Raw genomic sequence first — 22,739 nt, forward strand, 5'->3', positions numbered from 1 at the left:
ATTTGGGCTTCTAGCGGTGTGTGGGACTTGGTCTATTAGTCCATCTATACTGACCTCCATCAGGTTGCAAATTAAAAATAATTTTTTTCTGCATCTAGCTCTGAAAAAATATTTGGGCTTCTAGCAGTGTGTGGGACTTGGTCTATTAGTCCATCTATACTGACCTCCATCAGGTTGCAAATTAAAAATAATTTTTTTCTTCATTTATCTCTGAAAAAATATTTGGGCTTCTAGCAGCGTGTGGGACTTGTTCTATTAGTCCATCTATACTGACCTCCATCAGGTTGCAAATTAAAAATATTTTTTTTCTGCATCTAGCTCTGAAAAAATATTTGGGCTTCTAGCAGTGTGTGGGACTTGGTCTATTAGTCCATCTATACTGACCTCCATCAGGTTGCAAATTAAAAATAATTTTTTTCTTCATTTAGCTCTGAAAAAATATTTGGGCTTCTAGCAGTGTGTGGGACTTGTTCTATTAGTCCTTCTATACTGACCTCCAGCAGGTTGCAAATTGAATATAATTTTTTTCTGCATCTAGCTCTGAAAAAATATTTGGGCTTCTAGCAGTGTGTGGGACTTGGTCTATTAGTCCATCTATACTGACCTCCATCAGGTTGCAAATTAAAAATAATTTTTTTCTGCATCTAGCTCTGAAAAAATATTTGGGCTTCTAGCAGTGTGTGGGACTTGGTCTATTAGTCCATCTATTCTGACCTCCATCAGGTTGCAAATTGAATAAAAAAAATTTCTGCATCTAGCTCTGAAAAAATATTTGGGCTTCTAGCGGTGTGTGGGACTTGGTCTATTAGTCCATCTATACTGACCTCCATCAGGTTGCAAATTAAAAATAATTTTTTTCTGCATCTAACCCAGCCAATAGTTTTGGCCTAATACCACAGTTTGGCCACTCAGCTCTGCTCGGTTACCATCCATTGTTTTTTTGTGCAAACAACTCCAGAGTTGTGAATTAGTTAACCACCAAAATGAGTGGAAAAAGGCCTGCTGCTGGTTGAAAGGGGAATAGGCGTGTTGGGAAGGGGAAAAAAGGTTGTGTCCGTGGGGTAGGTGCAGAAGAAAGACCATCTTCCAGCCAAACTAAAATGTCTACTTCTTTTAGCGGACAATGTGATAAGATCCCTTTCTTACGGCCACGCCAATCGCTACAAATTCCAGATGAGGCACAAAAACAGCAGGTGCTTCAACGGATATCAAGTGCTCCTTTAAGTGGGCTCTCCTCCACATCAACTTCAACATCACAAATACTCCAGTCCTCAAAGGTGTCACCCAAATCGCACTTGCTTCCTCACAGCTCCCAAATCTCCAGCTGCCCGTCTGAGTATGAGGTAGAACAGATGGTTGAGTCTGCAGAGCTGTTTACTCATACTATAGCCTGGGAATCAGAGGTCGACTTCAGCGCTTCTGTGAATCCAGACGAGGAAATGATCTGCACTGATGCCCAGAATCTTTATGAGTCGGATCCAGGACCAGACGCAGAAGGTTCTGACCATAATGTAGACCCTCATTCCCAAACTGTAACTCCTGTTGGTGGAGACAATGAGGAAGACGATGATAAGACTCAAATACCTGATTGGAGCGACAACTTTAGTTTTTTGTCAGGGCAGGAACAGGTTGGCTCTGAGGACGACGGGTGTGATAACGCACAGGGTGATGATGATGAGGTCGGAGATCCCACATACTGTCAACCCACAGTCAGCCAAGAGATGAGGTCAGCAGAGGAGGTGGAGGAAGATGCTAGTGACGACGAGGTCAGGTTGCGCCTTCCTGGACAGAGACGTAGTACTGGAAGCACGTCAACAACTGCATCCTCAAACACAACTCTGCCTCTCACCACAAGTCGTGGTGGCTCTTCAGGTCGCATGGGTGCTAAGCCTTGCATAGCCTGGGCATTTTTTCAGATCGATAAAGATGACCCAACTCGTGTTATCTGTAACATTTGTCAGCAAAAGCTAAGTAGAGGCCAAAAAATACATAGTTTGAGTACTTCATGCATGAACCGGCACATGGACATGAAGCATAAGTTGCAGTGGGAAGCTCAGTGTGCTACAATGCGGCCTAGCCGTCCGGGCCAACCACCGTCTGCCATATCTTGTGCATCCGCGGCCTCTTCATCCTCTGTGACTGGGGGGACAGCAGTCACACCTGTTTTGGGGCGCAGACCTGCCACCTCTTTACCCGCAACAGCCAGCGTGATTGGCAGGTCATCATTTTCTTTGGAGGTGGTAACACCAGCTGGTCTTGAGCGCTGTCCGACATCGATAGCACCACCTTTGGATCAAGGCAACCTAACATGTCCGCCTGCATCTTCCTCACAGACCGGCAGTTTGCCGAGGACACCCTTATCAACCCCGTCTAAGCACAATAGCCAGCCCTCGGTCCCTCAGATGTGGACAAGTAAAAGACCATTTCCTCCTAGCCATGAGAAAGCTAAGAGGTTGAATTTCACCATCTGCAAGCTCTTGGCTACAGAAATGCTGCCTTTCCGCCTGGTGGACACAGAGGATTTTCGAGACCTTATGTCCGTCGCAGTGCCCCAGTACCAGATGCCCAGTCGGCACTACTTCTCAAAGAAAGGTGTGCCTGCGCTCCACCAGCATGTCGCACACAACATCACCGCTTCTTTGAGAAACTCTGTGTGTGACAGGGTGCATTTCACCACAGACACTTGGACGAGTAGGCATGGACAGGGGCGTTACATGTCGCTGACTGGGCACTGGGTAACTATGGTGACAGCAGGACAAGGGGCTGCTGTCCAAGTCTTGCCGTCCCCACGAGTTGTGCGTCAATCTTCTTTATGTCAAAGTTCCTCCACTGCTTCTGCCTCCTCAACCTCCTCTCGGTCTTCCACCTGCACCCAAAGCCTGTCTGGTCATGCCACAAGCTTTCTAACTGCGCAGAAGGGATCCTGCACACCTCCTTACTAAGCTGGCAGTAGGGCTCAACGTCATCAGGCGGTTTTTACATTGAAATGTCTGGGAAATGTGAGTCACACAGCTGAGGAGTTGTGGTCAGCTCTGGAGAACCAATTTCATGAATGGTTGTCTCCACTGGACCTGAAACCAGGGAAGGCCGTGTGCGACAATGCTGCAAACCTGGGTGCGGCCCTTCGCCGGGGCAATGTCACACACGTGCCTTGTATGTGTTGAACCTGGTTGTCCAGCAATTTTTAGCCCACTATCCCAGACTAGATGGCCTTCTGCAGAGGGCACGGTCGCTGTGTGCTCACTTCCGCCGTTCGCATCCCGCAGCTCAGCGACTTACATCTCTACAGAAGTCGTTGGGCCTGCCACTTCACCGGCTAAAATGCGATGTGCCTACCCGGTGGAATTCAACTCTGCACATGTTGCAGCGACTGTGGCAGCACCGACAAGCCCTGGTGCAATACGTTCTGACGTATAGCCTGGGCCAACGAGATTCAGAGGTGGGGCAAATCACGCTGGAGGAGTGGTCTCAGATCAGGGACCTATGCACCCTTCTGCACAGTTTTGAAATGGCGACGAAGATGTTTAGTGCTGACGATGCCATTATCAGCATGACTATTCCGGTGATTTACATGCTGGAGCACATGTTAAACAGAATTCGGAGTCAGGTGGTGGCACAAGAGGAGGTGGAGGAAGTAGAGGAGGAGGAGTTGTATGCGGAAGGGCTAACATCTGCAAGGTCCAGACGGTCGGCAGCACCAAGGCGGCAGGCATGTGAGGGTGGGGGAGATGATTTTACCAGGGCGCATGGTAGCAGCCAAACTAGTGAGGAAGGTGCAGGAGCCCAGGAAGAAGTGGAGGACGAACTGATGGAAGACTCATCAGATGAGGGAGACCTTGATCACATTTCTGTTGTGCGAGGTTGGGGGGAGAGGACAGAGGAAGGAAGCATGATTGTTACCTCGCCACCAACACAACAGGGACTTGGTGCTCCTGGATGCGCAACACACATGAGTGCCTTCTTGCTGCACTACCTGCAAAATGACCCTCGAATTGTGAGAATTAGAAATAATCCTGACTACTGGGTTGCCACACTGTTAGATCCCCGGTACAAAAGTAAATTTGCAGAAATTATTCCTGCCATAGAAAGGGATGCACGCATGCAGGAGTATCAGCAGAGACTGTTGCAGAATCTTACATGTGCTTTTCCACAAAATACCAGTGGTGCACGTAGTGAATCTCACAGTTCCAACTTGCCAACCGTGGGACCGTCAAGTGTTCAGCACTCAAACCGTAACAGAACCACAGTATCTGCTGGTAACATCAATTTTGCGGAATCATTTCACCACTTTTTTAGCCCATCCTTTGCAAGGCCACAGGAGACAAGAAGTCTGACACATAGTCAACGCCTAGAGACGATGGTACAGGAGTATCTCCAAGTAAACATTGAAGCCACGACTGTGTCACTGGACCCTTGCTCTTTTTGGGCTTCCAATCTGGATAAATGGCCGGAGCTAGCCACTTACGCCTTGGAGATCTTGTCATGCCCCGCAGCCAGCGTTCTGTCTGAACGTGTGTTCAGCGCTGCTGGTGGTGTGCTGACAGATAAGCGCACGCGGCTCTCCACTGATAATGTAGACAGACTCACGTTCATAAAGATGAACAAATCATGGATCCGAAACGACTTTTCTACCCCTGTGTCATCCTGGGGAGAGTAAAAGCTTGATGATTGGTTAAAATCACCCTACCAACCGTTTTAAGCTTTCAAATTACTAATCATGTTTATCTGTATCTTGACTGGAAAATAATTTGGGCTTTGTAGCAGTGTGCAGCACTGATCCTATTAGGCCATCTATAATAAGCTTCACCAGATTTAAAATTAAAAATAATTTTTAGCTGCATCTAGCCCGGAAAATAATTTTGGGGCTCCGAGATGCGCAAGACACATAAGTGCCTTCTTGCTGCACTACCTGCAGCATGACCCTCATATTGTCAGAATTCGAAGTAATCATGACTACTGGGTTGCCACACTCTTAGAGCCCCCAAACTTTTCGATCAACCTTTTCATTTTAATAAAGACCAAAAAAATGGTCATTTTTGAAATTATAAGCATTAGCAGGTTGTTAGAAACTGAAATCAAACAGTTTTCAACTCAAAACTTTATTCTAGGTGATGTTACATTTTCACATAGGACCCCTTGTTCGAAAGGAGCTTCTGAACTCTCTCGTCCATTGAATTTGTCAGGTTTTGGATGGTTTCTGCTTCAATTGTTTTGCATGAGGACAGAATACCCTCCCAGAGCTGTTGCTTAGATGTGAACTGCCTCCCGCCATCATAGACACTCCTTTTAATGATGCTCCAAAGGTTCTGAATGGGGTAGAGGTCAGGGGAGCATGGGGGTCACACCATAAGTTTGTCCCCTTTTATGCCCATATCAGCCAGAGATGCAGATGTTTTATGTGCAGCATGAGATGGTGCATTATCATGCAGAAAAATGATCTTGCTGTGAAATACACGGTTCTTCTTCTTGAACCATGGCAGGAAGTGCTGTTTGAGAAAATCCACATACATTATGGAGTTCATCTTTAGCGCCTTCAGGGATCCTAAAGGGGCCGACAATCTCTCTCCCCATGATTCCAGCCCAAAACATTACTCCACCTCCTCCTTGTTGGCGCTGTAGCCGTGTTTGCGTGGGGTGTCCATCAACCAGCCATCCTCCACTCCATTCATCTGGACCATCGAGCGCTGCACGGCACTCATCCGTGAACAAAACAGTTTTGAAATCAGTCTTCATGTAATGTTTGGCCCACTGGAGCCGTTTCTGCTTGTGTGAAGTGGATAGAGGAGGTCGACAGGATGGCGTATGCACAGCTGCAAACCTCTGAAGGACCCTGCATCTTGTTGTTCGGGGGACGTTGGAGGCACAAGCAGCTTCAAAAACTTGTCTGCTGCTATGACAAGGCTTTTTTGCCGCTGCTCTTTCAACCTGACGTAATTGCCTGTAGGAAAGAGTCCTCAATTTGCCCTTATCAGCACGCACACGTGTGTACTGTGAATCAGCTACATACTTCTTGATTGCCAAGACACTTCATCCTGATCATCGCACAATGTTGATTGTAGTCATGCCTTGACCTAAACACTCCACAATTTGTTGCTTCTCAGCAGCCGACACATCCTTTTTCTTTCCCATTTTGGCAGAAAATGTAGGCTGCTTAATAATGTGAGAGAGCCTTCTTAAGTAGTCTTGCCTTTCATTGGACACACCTGCCAAACTAATTAGCACAGGTGTCTGCAATTGCTTACAGTGATATAAAGAGCCCTGACACACATCACCATCAATGAGTTTAACTGACAAACAAACAAATTCTTCCCTTATCACTCCTAAACACTTTTTGCATAATAATTTGGAACGCGGTGTACATGTGCTTTTCCACAAAACACCAGTGGTTCACGTAGTGAATCTTACAGTTCTAACTTGCCAACCGTGGTCTGTATGGAATTGTTCAATAAAGGGCCCAAAATTAAGATAACATAGATGGGAGAGGTCTCTATGAATAGGAATTCCTAAGTATTTGATACCCTGTGAGGGCCAGGCAAAGGGAAAGTTGGACTGGATGGAATCCTATATGGATTTAGGGAGGGAGACATCGAGGGCCTCAGACTTCGCTGCATTGATTTTAAAATTTTACCATGTAACAAAGTGATCTATTTCAGCCATAACAGCAGGGATGGATATATGTGATTGAGTGATATATACTAGGACATCATCAGCAAATAGAGAGCACTTGTACTCGGTGCCTCCCACCTCAATCCACCTAATATTGGGGTTATGGCGAATTGATGAGAGCAGGTGCTCCGTCACTAGGATGTATAAGAGAGGGGACAGAGGACATCCCTGCCTTGTCCCATTGGTGATTGTGAAAGGTGATGAAAATGTTCTGACGCACCCCCTGGGCCTTGGGACACCCGGAGCCGGACCCTTTTTGGTGGATGCTGGTGGTTGTAGTCTTCGTGGCGGCGATCCGGTTCCGTGGCTCAGGGCGGTCAAACCAGTGGCGGAACTATTTATGTGGTTTTGATGTTTAAATGTCCGACTACGCCACCCGTGGATTGCGGTCAGAGTGAACCGCCGCTACAGGGCAGACCGCTAAGGCTGGTGTTGTGGGTGCAGCAGAGCGTAGCATAACTCCCCACGGGAGGAGTATAGCCTCAGGGCAGTGTATGCGGAGGATGGGGGTGATGGTGCAGGGCAGCAGCAGTAACGACACGGAGTCAGTGATGCAGTTCAGGGCCTTTACTCACAGTTCTTATTATCCAGACCACGTCTGCAGGTAACGGCTGCCCACGTCGTACTGTGCTCACCAGGTGAGGGGCTCAGACAACTCCCAGATAACTTTGGAGCGCTTCACAGGACCCCCTTTGTGTGTCCTTTGTCTGGCCTTTCTTACCAACACTTCTGTCCGGCTGCCTCGGGCCTCCTCTTGGTAAACTTGGCGCCAGTTTCCCTGACCCTATGTGGTGCCTTCCTAGCGGGTGGAGCAAGGGGCTGCGCCACATAAAATGTCAGAGCCTCCGGTTTCTAGCTGAGGGTCGTTTCCTGCCTCCACTAGTTCGGGGACCGGTCTCCCCCTTTGGCCTGACCCCTCCACGCAGGTGGATTCGGGCGTGCGGTGGCGACTCGCCCGTCCGAACCCCTGGGATCCCTTCATTCCTCGTTCCTGGAGCCTTCTCCGCTCCTCTTCCTTCCTTCTCCCTCTTGCAGGCCTGGGCCTCTGTTACTAGGCCCGCCTCCGGAGCAGAGCTCATGCAGAGCCCCTGCTCCCTGCCACTTCTGCTCAGACTTCTCTGCACTGAACTAAGATGGTGCCCACCTTTTATACTCCCTTCTCAATGCACCCAGGAACTGCTTCCTCCCTGCTCCTGCACTGCAGGGTTCCCCTTCCTCAGTGTTCCCTCCCCCCACTCCAGCCAGGGACAGGGACTGTCGTGCCCATCTCAGGGGCATATTGGTCGCCCTGCCCCACGGCAATGTGGTGTAATGCATGCAGGTGTCGGGTCCTGATCCACACTCCATCCTTATCTGAGAGTGAGATATCACACCTCTGGGTGAGGTGCAATACGTCTGTAGCAACCGAGCCCTCGGTGCTACAGTTCCATTTATCTTCAGCCTAGGTGACGTATTGTGATACAGGGCCGTGATTTTGGCTATAAAAGGGTCCCCTAGACCCCTACCCCAAGCTTTTTAAGAGAATCATATATGGCGTGCCAGGAGACTCTATGGAATGCTTTCTCAGCATCCAACGAGAGTATCTACTTACAAATTTTTAACTGCATCTAGCCCAGGAAATACTTTGTGCCTAGTAGCAGTGTCTGCTAGTCAGCGGATTATCCCGGCTGTTAAGCAAGCTACACCACCTGTAGTTTGGACACTTAATTTTTTCAAAGGAAATGCTTCGGGACCACGGGATACTCAGTGAAGAGCATCAGGAGGCACCCCAAGGCATAGGGGCTGGGACTGGCACTAGGATGCCTTGCGGTGGACAGCCGAGCTCGATCCTTATAAAAGCTTTTTAACTGCAGCAGCTTTAGTGGACGCTACTGGAGCTGGAATTACGCGGCTGCTGGCATGAGACTTGCCCTCCAATAGATCCTTGTAAATGGATTTAAAGTGTATTCATTCAAATTAGAGGGACAATTTAAATTAAAAAGCTTAGAGCTGCCTCCACCACAGGGGGGCTCTCTCGACCCACCAGCGGACAGGCACCAGTATTGGGAGAGGGGGGCTGGCCGTCAGGGTTCACCGCGGCTCTGGCACAAACCCGGCGACACAGAGGTGGCACGGGCAGGAGCGGACTGGCCGTCTCGGCTTCTCACTTTTTGGATTTTAGAAGGGCATGACATGCCTATATCTGTGTCTCCCCCTCCTTTTACTCCTCCACCTCTTTTCTTTTCGCATGACTATATGTACTTGTCACTTTTCCATGTGTTAGTTGTGTCTTCTGAGCAGTTTGTCAGCTTTTGGACACCTTTGAAGGTGTTTTCTATGTGTTTCTATGTGTTTTTGTTTGCCTGCCATTGGTTTTAACGGTGTTCGAAGGTGTTCGACGAACAGTTCGACGAACAGTTCGGCGAACACACGGGTGTTCGACGAACCGAACCGAACTCGAACACTACGGGGGTGGCTCAACACTACTCACTAGCCAAGCTGCTCCGTCTTCTGATAGTGGCCGCGGCCGGGTACCACACATCCGCCTCCTATTGATTTAAATAGGGGGCGGATGTGCAGAACCAAGCCTCGGCCACTATCAGAAGACGGAGCAGCTCGGCAAGTGAGCCACCGATAACAGCTGATCGGCGGGGATGCTGGGTGTTGGACCCCGGCCAATCAGACATTGATGACTCATCCTAAGGATAGGCCATCAATGTAAAAGTAGTGGACAACCTTTCTAAAGAAAATATGCTCTAAATAGAAAACGGGTAACATATATTGTTGTTACTCATTTTGCACCAGACTCTATTTCAGTTATGCTGGGTTGACATGAGCGTATGCAAAATCATCCGTTTTACATCCAGAAAAAAATTACGATATTTTATCCGTAATCTCATATGAATGCAATTGGAATGTCATCAGTGCGTACGTTTTTTACATCCATATGTTCATTTTGTCCATCCAAATGGCATTAGTTTTTGAGCGAGTCTGAGACAGACTTTGATCCGTATTATCTCATGCTGGGATTTTTTACATGCAAAACATCGGTCACAGAATGTTTTAAACTGGCCAAATATTAACATTTCCTTTCATCTCCTGTTATTACTTACCTTGCTGGGATGCATGCTTCTGCAACTGCTCCTTGTGTTCAAAGCCTACGGCCGACTGAAAAACACAGCATCAAAAATATACCACAAAACAGTTTTATCAGAAAACCAACGATATAATTATCATCCAATACATTACCCAAATAATAATACATCAATAAATAATAATAATAATAATAATAATATATTATTGCCAGTATAACCTTCAACTCTGTGAGTTACTGTACATTATCTAAGCAGAAGATTAGAAAAATATGGCTACTTTCTTCTAAAAACAATGACATACTTGTCCACAGACTCTGTATAATCCATCTTAGTCCCTTTCACATGAATGGAGCTAAGGACCAAGACCAGACACAAGCCATATGGATATGTGCAGCGCAGTTCCTAGAAGACAACAGCCCAAATGTTTCTAATCTTGTACAACTCTTAGTGCCTTATGAACACCTGGAAGATTTGGTCAATCTTTTGCATCCATTTTTTAAGCCATAAAAAATGAGAACCATAAGGGTATGTACACACTTTTTTTCTTTAGGAAAAAAAATCACATGCCACGTGGATCAGTATTGCATCCGATTTTTATGGATATATTACAATTCTGTAACATAGGAATTTCTCTTTATCACATTTTTCAAGCTGTGGTTTTCAGCTCTTTTTGATGCTTCAAGTATTAAACAAACTGCTTTGTTTTTGATATTCTCAGGTATTTGGCATTGATAAAACTTTATTGACATAATCACGGGCGGATTACATGAGGTTTTAGTGCGTTTAGAGATGCCAAATGGATCCCATTGAAAATAACAGGGTACGGCACTTTACCGGACAAAATAGCACAGCATTAGTGTTGAGCGAGTATTTTCTATTAACCCTTTCACTGAGTATGCTCGGGCCGAGCTCCGAGTATTTACAGCTGCTCGGTGATATGGTTGAATCGCTCCCGTGTGCATGATTTGCAGCTGTTTGACAGCTTTATTACATGGGAGGAATGTCTATTTCTTACACATTCCACCCATGTAATAAAGCTGTCAAACAGTTGCAAATCATGCACACGGAGCGATTCAACCATATCACCGAGCAGCTGTAAATACTCGGAGCTCGGCCCGAGCATACTCGGAACAGAACATACTCGCTCAACACTACACAGCATATTTTTTTCCTGAATCTGCATTAGAAGCATTGAACACAGCCTCCAACATAAATCTGAACAGTTTTAAAAAATAGATGCATGATATACACCAAATCTGCAAAGAGTGATAGTTAAGCCACAGCCCCACTATCAGTATTTGATCAGTATTCGGTCAGTATTTTTTCTCAGGAGTGGGAGCCAAAACCAGGTGAGGAACAATCAGAGAAAAGTTCTAGAAACAAGTCACCGATTCTGCATTTATCACCCACTCCTGGTTTTGGCTCCCACTCCTGAGAAAAAATACTGACCGAATACTGACCAAATACTGATAGTGGGGCCGTGGCCTAAACCTGATACTAGATGACAATGTAAGGTTTCCATATGGGCAATTTTTTTTGATTCCGCAAATGTGATCTGATCAAAGACTAAAGCTGAATAACTGCTACACAATATTTACTTTACTTATCTTTTACTTATCCTATCCCTGCTACTTCATAACACTATTAATTTCTTATCCCCCAGCTGTCCTCCCTCTATCAGTAAGTAATAAAAGGTCTTGTCCACCCTATGTGTAAATAATTTTGTACTGTGTCATGGTATTACCTTGTCCACACGGTCAGACTGAACCCCAAAACGTCCTCCAAAACCTTTGGAATGATCTGTATGGAGTAAAATGAAGTATGAACTTATGGTAAAAGTAACTACCAGCTGGAGGGGAAATAGGGTTATGGAATTCCAACAGCAAACAAGTAATGTATCTAAGGAGTGTTATCGCATTCTTTATCTGCTCCTCAAACTAAGGTAAATTGATACTTCAAGGAAAGACCTTGTAAATGAATTACAGTGACACTGATTATAATTGTCTGTGGACCAATGACTCACTCTATTTTTCTATATAAGTTTATTCTTTTTAATACTTAAGTACAGTTTTTTTTTAAATATTACAGAAGTTTTCTTGTATTCCAAGTGAAATAATATCCATATTATTGTGCCTACAATGCACATTAACCCAAGTAAACACTATAAAACACAATAAATATAAAAAATATCAAAAGGAGCTGTCCAGAGCAGAGAAAATACCGTATTTTGCAGATTATAAGAAGTCCCAAAGTATAAGACGAACCCCAATTTTGGGGTGGAAAATAGCAATTTTTTGAAAAAAATAAAATAGTGGTGCGTCTTATAATCCGTTTTAACGGTAGCTTACCTGGGGGGTGGTAGTGGTGGTGGAGCAGGGTCATAGGAGGCAGGGTCACTGCTTCAAGAGGCTGGTGGCAGCAGGAGTGGCACGAGATCTCATCTCCTGAGAACTTAATCTGCGCATGCGCTGCCTTTGGCTGCCGTTTTCCCGAAGACCACAGCAGGGAACTGAGCGGGAAACTGGGAAAGGGGACTCTGCTCACCGGTGCTGACATCTAATGAGCGCCCAGGCATCGCAGGTTTGCCCCACTGCTGCTGTCACTATCAGCCTACTGAAGTAGCGACCCTGCCTCCTGCGACCCCGCTCCACCGCCGCCGACCCCACTGGTAAGCTCGCTTCGGATTATAAGACTCACCCCCTTATTCCTCCCATATTTGGAGGAAAAAAGTGCGTTTTATAATACGAAAAATATGGGTAATTGTAAAGAGACCAGTTTTGGGTGTAGCCTGGTTTGGTCTCAACACACTGAAACTAGTGATTGACACAGTGAGTGGCTGCTTGGACTTTCCTGCCATTTCCTATGTGTTGAAACTGGACCAGAGAATAGAGATAAGTGAGAACCAGGTAAAATATGGAATGGGAGCTGCAAAGGACAGATCGGGATGAGTGTAATTTCTTTTAATTTCTTAAACCAGTCTTAGGCCCTTTTAAAAAAAATAAATAAATAATAATAATAATAATCACTTTTACATATATTGTAATACACCTCAAAGGTGGTAGCACACTGGGGCATAGTCTCTGCAATTTACCCTGACATAGTTCATAGTTTCTAAACACAACACAAATGGTAACACAAAAACATAAAAGGTAACACAAGGACACAAGTTTTTCTTACCTTGTTGTGATGAATGCTTTTCTATTTGAGCCTTATAATCAAATCCAACGGCAGACTAAAACAAAATGACATATCACATATAAGAAACACTACCGGTAGCTTTTAGAACTAATATGAGTAATTCTCTTCCTACTAATTACAATAACTTAAACAGCACAATTGTGGCTTTTTATCGACCACCGATTACCTACATGCAAGCTGACTGGGGGTTGTTCAATGGTTTATTTAGTCAGGCCTACCACAATTCTACGTGCACAGAATTATTGTTAATAAGATCATTCTGTGCAAATAGAATATCATGTTATTGGCAGCACATCTATTTATACAGAACGATGTACTGCCGATAGCTTTGATTTTTCAGCAAGCTTAAAAATCATGGCACCTGATAAAGAAGCGTTTTTCTCATTTGGTGGATTTTTGCAGACCTGTTCATATGGGCTGATAATTGGGAAAGAGTGTTCTAGTAAAGGTACCTTCATTATCTGCATGTCTAAATGGAAGTTTAACGCATTGGACAGATGTCGGTTAAACAGTTATCTCACCTGATGCCCCCTTACACATGCTCGGGCAAGCAAGTGTTCTCAGAAGGAAGAGACAAGTAACCTTCTGCCAAACTCTTGGAGCTTATCTTCCCAAGAACAAAAGTCCAAGGAAATAAAATTTATTTATTAGACAGGAGCCATAAAAATATGATTGTAGGCAGGCAACAAATAGACATTCATAATCCCAAACATTTGCGTAAAAACGTAACAAGTTCTTTTAGGAAATATCCATTTAAGTTTTGATATAATGGAGAAAATTTGTTGAGCTATTTTTGCCAGATGTCTGGCACATTTTGCACCACAAAACTGAACTTGGCTTGCACGACATTCATTATTTTTTTAGACCGGTTTTGTACCAGGCTTGGTGATAAGACATGCCTTTATACACAATGATAGAGATGTTCAAACCATTTGATATTCAAATTTGAAGCCGAATTTTCCTCAAAATTTCGATTCATAGTGAATAGATTCGAATCGCAATTACTGCAAAACCTCTAATTGCCATAAAAATCAGTGTATAACTGTGAGCGAAATCCACTCTTTTCTATGTCTTTCGAACTCCAAATATTAAAGTGTGTTTCGAGATCTCGAAGAAATCAATACAGCACAGCCTTGTTTAGTGTGCTTCATAGGGCTTCTGCTTTGTTTGTGACGCGCCCCCTGGGCCGTGTGTGGGGGAATACCCGGAACCGGGTTTCTGTGTACTGTCGGGGGTTGTAGTCTCCGTGGCGGCGACCCGGTCCCGTGGCTCAGGGTGGTCAAACCAGTGGCGGATCTGTTTACTTGGTTTTTAATGTTGAAATGTCCGACTACGCCACCCGTGGATTGCGGTCACTGAGAACCGCCGCTGCGGAGCAGACCACTGAGGCTGATGTTGTGTGCCCAGCAGAGGGTAGTATAACTCCCCACGGGAGGAGTATAGCCTCAGGGCAGCGTGCGTAGATGGTGAGGGTTGTGGTGCATGGGCGCAGCAGAAATGACTCAGAGTCCGTGCAGTGCAGTTCAGGGTCTTTACTGTTGGTAATGAAGAAGGCCTGTGGCACCCCTGCGGGGGATTACTACAGGATCCATAGGTGCAGGGAGAGATGTACACTTGGGCACACACAACACCTTCCACCCCAGGTCTGAGGGGAGGAGTCAGTTTCCAGGGAGACAGCAAAGCGGCAGTTAGTCTTGTGAGGGATGAAGGAGGAGAGAGACAGAGAGAGCTGTTGGCCGGGGACCAGTTAAGCCCTGAACTAGGAAACAGGTCTGTGTTGTGAAGCGCCCTAGAGAGAGGGACGGAGGCTAGAAGGAGAAAGAAAAGAGATAAAACTATTATCCCTTTAGCTCACCCGGACACCGGAGTGCGAGATTGTTATTAATTCAGGAATAGCATAGAAAACCCAGACAGATCAGGAGGATTTACTCCCCCTGAAGAAGAAGGGGAAAGACTTGCCAAACTTGACCAAGTATAGGACCAGGGGCCCAGAAAGAGAATTGGTAGCCCCAAGGAAAGGTCCTCATTGTCAGTTGTGGAGAAGGACCCCAAAGAAAGTAAAAGGTGGCAGGCTCAGCTTAAGGCAGGACTGATCCCAAACAACGCACACAGTGTTAGAGGAGGCCTCACAAATCTCCAGAGTGAATATCTCTACCTGCACCGAAAACCTGGTTACCCTCCTGAACTGTACCTGTTACCGGACATCAGTAAAAGAAAGGTACTGAAACAAAGACTTAATGTGTGTGTGTGCCTACTTTGACATTACTGCCTATAGCGTTCATACAAGCCGTATGCCGATCACCTCAGCAACCATACACAGCGCTGGTAACCGACTTTACCAGTTACCACAGGAGGCGTCAGGACACAATTCTCCCATCATCCTGACCCCCATCCCTTTACTGACGGTCCAGGGCACGAAACCGGGAATCGACCAACCGTGATCCCCACAGAAGTAACCCATCCATCCCGGTATCCGAGTACCCCTACCCCTGTCAACCGACTCAGGCCCTTCCGGGAGTACTGGCTAACATTAGGGGCCTGGTCAGTCTGTGAGCGAACAAGAGTCCACCTGGCCAGGTGGAGGTGTAGGCCTTCCCGTCTGACTGCACTCTTCCTGGCTACCCTGCTGTAGTCGTGTAGTAGCCCACGTCCCTGAGTGTACCGTGTGGTGCTCACCCGTATGGCTGGTGACTTGGGGCCTTTGGTACCTTCCGCTCCTCGATGGCGGTGCCGGTCCCTTGCGTGTGACTGAGCCTCCGGGCTTTCTATGGCCAGAGGGCCTGAAATCCCCTGCCAGATGGTTTTTGCTGCTGGATGTGGATATCCTCACAGCCTCGGACTCCGGTGTCCGGTTCTCTGCGTCTTCGGCCAGGACGAGCTCTGCTAGCTCCAGTCCCTGGCCTTCAGCTCCTGTCTCCTACAGAGCTCCTTGCTGCTCCTCTGTCCCTTTCTACTCTGCTAACCTCGCCCCAGATCCAGTTTATAAAGGGCAGGTTCCTCCCCTCCCTGGACTGGGGCAGGAGGCGTTGCATGCAATAGTGCTCCTGACTAGGAAAACCCATGCTCGCTCTCAGACATGGTATTTCTACCACTGTGGCAACCAGACCCCCTGGGGTGCCACATTTGCACATGTAGGCACTTTAAATAGGGTCACAGACAAAGGAATAGTTCACTCCGAACTATAAACCAATAGTAACTTTAGGGGCATGAATAGAAAGGTGAAACTTCCCCTCCCATCAGTGTTACTTGATCACCATTACACAGAAGTTATAGGACAAAATGGATACCACAAACAAAATGGATGGTATTCTCTCACAATAACACTTTGAAGGTCTCACAGGACTGTATTGAACCCTTTTTGAGCTCTTTAATGTAAACATAGCCTTAATAATGTGTAATTGACCTAAACCTATTTGCATAGGGAAAAACTGATAGCAAGCATTGGTAACCAACAGCCTTTTTAACAACACACTGTAGAAGCAGACTTTTTAGGCTATTTAAATTGTAAAAATGGTCAAAAATGTATCCATTTTTGGTGGCTTATGCCTGCTTTGCTGGTGTTCATACACAGGCTGTGCAAACAGAAGAAGCTATGGATTTTTCACTCAGGCTGTTGCAAAAATTATTCCTCTTTGGAGAGTTTCAAGAGTTGTTTCCTTTGCTAGATACAGTTATATGAAAAAGTTTGGGCACCCCTATTAATCTTAAGCTTAATATTTTATAAAATTTGGTGTTTTTGCAACAGCTATTTCAGTTTGATATATGTAATAACTGTTGGACACAGTAATGTTTCTGCCTTGAAATGAGGTTTATTGTACTAACAGAAAATGTGCAATCTGCATTCAAACAAAATTTGACAGGTGCATAAGTATGGGCACCTCACCAGAAAAGTGACATTAATATTTAGTAGATCCTCCTTTTGCAAAAATAACAGCCTCTAGTCGCTTCCTGTAGTTTTAATGAGTTCCTGGATCCTGGATGAAGGTATTTTTGACCATTCCTCTTTACAAAACAATTCCAGTTCAGTTAAGTTTGATGGTCGCCGAGCATGGACAGCCCTCTTCAAATGATCCCACAGATGTTCAATGATATTCAGGTCTGGGGACTGGGATGGCCATTCCAGAACATTGTAATTGTTCCTCTGCATGAATGCCTGAGTAGATTTGGAGCGGTGTTTTGGATCATTGTCTTGCTGAAAGATCCATCCCCTGCGTAACTTCAACTTTGTCACTGATTCATGAACATTATTGTCAAGAATCTGCTGATACTGAGTGGAATCCATGCGTCCCTCAACTTTAACAAGATTCCTGGTGCCGGCATTGGCCACACAGCCCCAAAGCATGATGGAACCTCCACCAAATTTTACTGTGGGTAGCAAGTGTTTTTCTTGGAAAGCTATGTTTTTTTGCCGCCATGCATAACGCCTTTTTGTATGACCAAACAACTCAATCTTGGTTTCATCAGTGCACAGGACCTTCTTCCAAAAAGAAATTGGCTTCTCCAAATGTGCTTTTGCATACCTCAGCTGACTCTGTTTGTGGCGTGCTTGCAGAAACGGCTTCTTTCGCATCACTCTCCCATACAGCTTCTCCTTGTGCAAAGTGCGTTGTATAGTTGACCGATGCACAGTGACACGATCTGCAGCAAGTTGATGCTGCAGCTCTCTGGAGGTGGTCTGAGGATTGTCCTTGACTGATCTCACCATTCTTCTTCTCTGCCTTTCTGATGTTTTTCTTGGCCTGCCACTTCTGGCCTTAACAAGAACTGTCCCTGTGTTCTTCCATTTCCTTACTATGTTCCTCACAGTGGAAACTGACAGGTTAAATCTCTGAGACAGCTTTTTGTATCCTTCCCCTGAACAACTATGTTGAATAATCTTTGTTTTCAGATCATTTGACAGTTGTTTTGAGGAGCCCATGATGCCACTCTTCAGAGGAGATTCTAGCAGGAGAACAACTTGCAAGTGGCCATTTTAAGTAGCTTTTCTCATGATTGCATACACCTGGCTATGAAGTTCAAAGCTCAATGAGGTTACAAAACCAAAAAAAGGGCTTTAGTAAGTCAGTAAAAAGTAGGTAGGAGTATTTAAAACAAGAAAATGATAAGGGTGCCCATACTTATGCACCTGTCAAATTTTGTTTGAATGCAGATTGCATATTTTCTGTTAGTACAATAAACCTCATTTCAAGGCAGAAACATTACTGTGTCCAACAGTTATTACATATATCAAACTGAAATAGCTGTTGCAAAAACACCAATTTTTATAAAACATTAAGCTTAAGATTAATAGGGGTGCCCAAACTTTTACATATAACTGTAAATGAAAGCTTTTTCACAAAGAGTCCAAAATGTACCACTTTATTTAGAGAACAAAAATAGGTGTTCAACAGCACTTTTGAACATGAAGATGTAATGGCTTCTCAACTAGTAGTGAAAAGTAATGATCTGCAACAAATTTGCTATTTTCAAAATAAGTAAACCAAAAATCATCCCTTTTTTTTGAGAGAAGTAACAGGTTGGCTGTTTTCAAAAGGGAAGAAGCAGTGACTTGTTGCACACAAGTCTTTAAAAAAATTAGCCCTATTTTGCCAGCTGTTTAATGTTTGTGTACCCTACAGGGAGAATACGCTTCACATTAGCAGTACAGTCTGTCACTATTAAACACAGTGGGCAGGCAGCCCGGCCTGTTGGCTCGACAGCAGCAGTACAGTCTATCCCTTGAGGTCGATAACCTGGCTCGTTTGGGTGTGACAAAGCTACAGGCTACACTGAATACAATCTCTGACATTACTCTGGAGGGTGGACATAACAGTATGCCAATATCAAACTTGGCCTGTTCTTATTATTGTTCCAAGCTCAGGGTATCTGACTGAGAAAGGACACAGTTTAGGTATAACTGAGTCTGGCAATTCAGCCAGTGCATTTCTGCTTGGTGAAATCTATCAGATTGTCGCAATGGCCGATAAAACATTTGGTCCATCATGTCAAACATACTATTGCTGCTGCCATAGCTACTTGTTGTAGGGATAATGCTAACACAGGTTGGGGAGCATTGGGTCTGCAGGGATCGCAGAAGTGTCTGCTGGTCAGTCAGGCAGTCGGTAGGAGTTGTCTCAACAAAAGCTTTGCAGAGCAGGTAACACTGCTAATCCTGGTAATAAGCCAATTTGGAGATCCTTTTGGAAGCTGGAAAAAAATCCCCATTTTGCTGTTAAAGTGATATTCTAATAGCATGGCATCCAATAGCCATCCCTTTGTTAGAAGTTAACTATCAGCGTTGTCTTAATTTTCATTCTGTCAGCCTAGTCCCCTGCCTGTGTCAACTCTAAGTTCCCCTCCACATCTACCTGCTGCTCATCCTCCTCCTCTTTATCATCCCTCCTCCTCAAAACCCTACTACATGTAACATAGACCTTGAAGGTCCCAAACAGACACAGGGAAGAAATGAACATGTGCAAGTTGCTGTTCTTCCTCCAACCACTCTTGCGTTCTGTTGTTTTTTTTCCAGGAAAAATATGAGGCAGATATTATTATGGATTCCTGCAATTTACACACTGACAAAGCACTTTAGTAGGCGACATGCATCCCTCATCAGCTGCCAATGTCAGATTTCACAGGGTATCCCTTGCTCCAGTTTGGCTCCGGCATGCTATAATCCATTACTGCTTTATGCTGCTCATAAAAACGCTCTAACATACAGTACAGACCAAAAGTTTAGACACACCTTCTCATTTAAAGATTTTTCTGTATTTTCATGACTATGAAAATTTTACATTCACACTGAAGGCATCAAAACTATGAATTAACACATGTGGAATTATATACTTAACAAAAAAGTGTGAAACAACTGAAAATATGTCTTATATTCTAGGTTCTTCAAAGTAGCCACCTTTTGCTTTGATGACTGCTTTGCACACACTTGGCATTCTCTTGATGAGCTTCAAGAGGTGGTCACCGGAAATGGTTTTCACTTCACAGGTGTGCCCTGTCAGGTTTAATAAGTGGGATTTCTTGCCTTATAAATGGGGTTGGGACCATCAGTTGTGTTGTGCAGAAGTCTGGTGGATACACAGCTGATAGTCCTACTGAATAGACTGTTAAAATTTGTATTAAGGCATGAAAAAAGCAGCTAAGTAAAGAAAAACGAGTGGCCATCATTACTTTAAGAAATGAAGGTCAGTCAGTGCGAAAAATTAGGAAAACTTTGAAAGTGTCCCCAAGTGCAGTTGCAAAAACCATCAAGCGCTACAAAGAAACTGGCTCACATGAGGACCGCCCCAGGAAAGGAAGACCAAGAGTCACCTCTGCTTCTGAGGATAAGTTTATTCGAGTCACCAGCCTCAGAAATCACAGGTTAACAGCAGCTCAGATTAGAGACCAGGTCAATGCCACACAGAGTTCTAGCAGCAGACACATCTCTTCAACAACTGTTAAGAGGAGACTTTGTGCAGCAGGCCTTCATGGTAAAATAGCTGCTAGGAAACCACTGCTAAGGACAGACTACAAGCAGAAGAGACCTGTTTGGGCTAAAGAACACAAGGAATGGACATTAGACCAGTGGAAATCTGTGCTTTGGTCTGATGAGTCCAAATTTGAGATCTGTAGTTCCAACCACCGTGTCTTTGTGCGACGCAGAAAAGGTGAATGGATGGACTCTACATGCCTGGTTCCCACCATGAAGCATAAAGGAGGAGGTGTGATGGTGTGGGGGTGCTTTGCTGGTGACACTGTTGGGGATTTATTCAAAATTGAAGGCATACTGAACCAGCATGTCTACCACAGCATCTTGGGGGCATGCTATTCCATCCGGTTTGCGTTTAGTTGGACCATCATTTATTTTTCAACAGGACAATGACCCCAAACACACCTCCAGGCTGTGTAAGGGCTATTTGACCAAGAGGGAGAGTGATGGGGTGCTACGCCAGATGACCTGGCCTCCACAGTCACCAGACCTGAACCCAATCGAGATGGTTTGGGGTGAGCTGGACCGCAGAGTGAAGGCAAAAGGGCCAACAAGTGCTAAGCATCTCTGGGAACTCCTTCAACATTGTTGGAAGACCATTTCCGGTGACTACCTCTTGAAGCTCATCAAGAGAATGCCAAGAGTGTGCAAAGCAGTCATCAAAGCAAAAGGTGACTACTTTGAAGAACCTAGAATATAAGACATATTTTCAGTTGTTTCACACTTTTTTTGTTAACTATATAATTCCACATGTGTTAATTCATAGTTTTCATGCCTTCAGTGTGAATGTACAATTTTCATAGTCATGAAAATACAGAAAAATCTTTAAATGAGAAGGTGTGTCCAAACTTTTGGTCTGTACTGTATGTGTGGGGTTGTGTTGCAGCCAATGGCAAGGGGAACATTTCACGAGTAGAGGGAAGAATGGATTCAATGAAATTTAGACAAATTCTTGATGCAGACATAATACCATCTGTAAAAAAACTGAAGTTGAAAAGAGGATAGCTTCTACAAATGGATAATGATCCTAAACACACGTCAAAATCCACAATAGACTACCTCAAAAGGCGAAAGCTGAAGATTTTACAATGGCCCTCACAGTCCCCTGATCTGAATATCATTGTAAATCTGTGGCTAGACCTCAAAATAGCAGCGCATGCAAGAAGTCCCATGAATCTCACAGAACTAAAAGAATTTTCCAAGGAAGAATGGATGAAAAACCCTCAAACAAGAATTGAAAGATTCTTGGCTGGCTACAAAAAGCACTTACAAGCTGTGATACTTGCAAAAAGGCATGCTACTAGGTAATAACATGCAAACTTTTTCATTGACCCATTTTCCTTTTTGTAATTTTTAAAATGTAAAATATGAAAAAATATATTTTTTTTGCCTAAAATACAAAGGAAATGTGTCATCTTTAACTTTAGGCCTTTTAGAGATAATTTCATTTTCAACTTGCTTAACTGTTCACAATAATAGTAATTTTGACCAGGGGTGCCCAAACATTTACATGCCACTGTAACTGTGCAGTTACAGTACTTCCCTATCTCAGTTAATTTTTCAGATTCTTCTTGTGGGTCATTCCATTTTGTATCAGTTGCCCATCTGCGGAATTCAGAGCTGTACATCTCCACTGAATGATTCCCATAATATAGGCGACACAACCTGGACTCAGCCAAGGAGATTCGGTCAGGTTCATCATAAATGAGGGCTAGAGCCCCGAAAAACCCCTCCACAGACTGGAGATAAACCGAACCCTGCGGCAAAGAGAAAGGCCAAGATTGAGGATCTTCTTGCAGCAGTGAGATCACAATTCCCACTCGTTGCTTCTCACCTCCAGAGGAGTAAGGACAAAGTTTAAAATACAGTTTGCAAGCTTCCTTGAACGCAAAAAACTTGTCCCTACCTCATGAAAACCTGTCTGGGAGGGCAACCATGGGTTCAAGCTGGACCGGCCTACCTGCAGAAACCACAGCATTAGGGACCTGCAGCCGCTATTGTTGCTGCTGAACCTCATAGCGGAGGTCAGTCACCTCCAGGGACAGCCTGTGCAGCTGCTCTGAAAGCTCAGCAATGAAATCTATGAACCAAGAAAAACAACCACACCCAAAAAAAAAACACACACACACACACAAAAAAAATGATGTGTCAGTTTTTTATATATATATATATATATATATATATATATATATATATATATATATGCACGGCCGGTGATAATGTCACGCACAGTGTGGGAAAGACTAAGTGCAACACAAAGGGATGAGGAAAAGGAAGTCCAGACACTAGGGAGAGGGGGAGTGGAGACTCCTAGGCTGATCTAATAACACCCTGCCTAC

General features: G+C 44.7%; 1 protein-coding gene across 3 annotated transcripts in view; it reads right to left on the reverse strand.

Moving 5' to 3' along the window:
- The window catches only part of LOC141166185 (src substrate cortactin-like), a 133,789-nt gene that overhangs the window by 84,166 nt on the left and 26,884 nt on the right, over window positions 1–22,739 (reverse strand). For all 3 annotated transcript variants that reach the window (XM_073652634.1, XM_073652636.1, XM_073652635.1), the window contains 3 exons: window positions 12,918–12,972; window positions 11,485–11,540; window positions 9,759–9,813 (listed from right to left, as the gene is read on the reverse strand). In XM_073652634.1, the coding sequence (XP_073508735.1) occupies window positions 9,759–9,813; window positions 11,485–11,540; window positions 12,918–12,972 (166 nt within the window). The remainder of the gene's footprint in view (window positions 1–9,758; window positions 9,814–11,484; window positions 11,541–12,917; window positions 12,973–22,739) is intronic.

This window comes from Phyllobates terribilis, unplaced genomic scaffold (assembly GCF_046119375.1).
Source record: "Phyllobates terribilis strain yellow unplaced genomic scaffold, ASM4611937v1 Scaffold_11__3_contigs__length_659146591, whole genome shotgun sequence".
Taxonomy (NCBI): Eukaryota; Metazoa; Chordata; class Amphibia; order Anura; family Dendrobatidae; genus Phyllobates; species Phyllobates terribilis.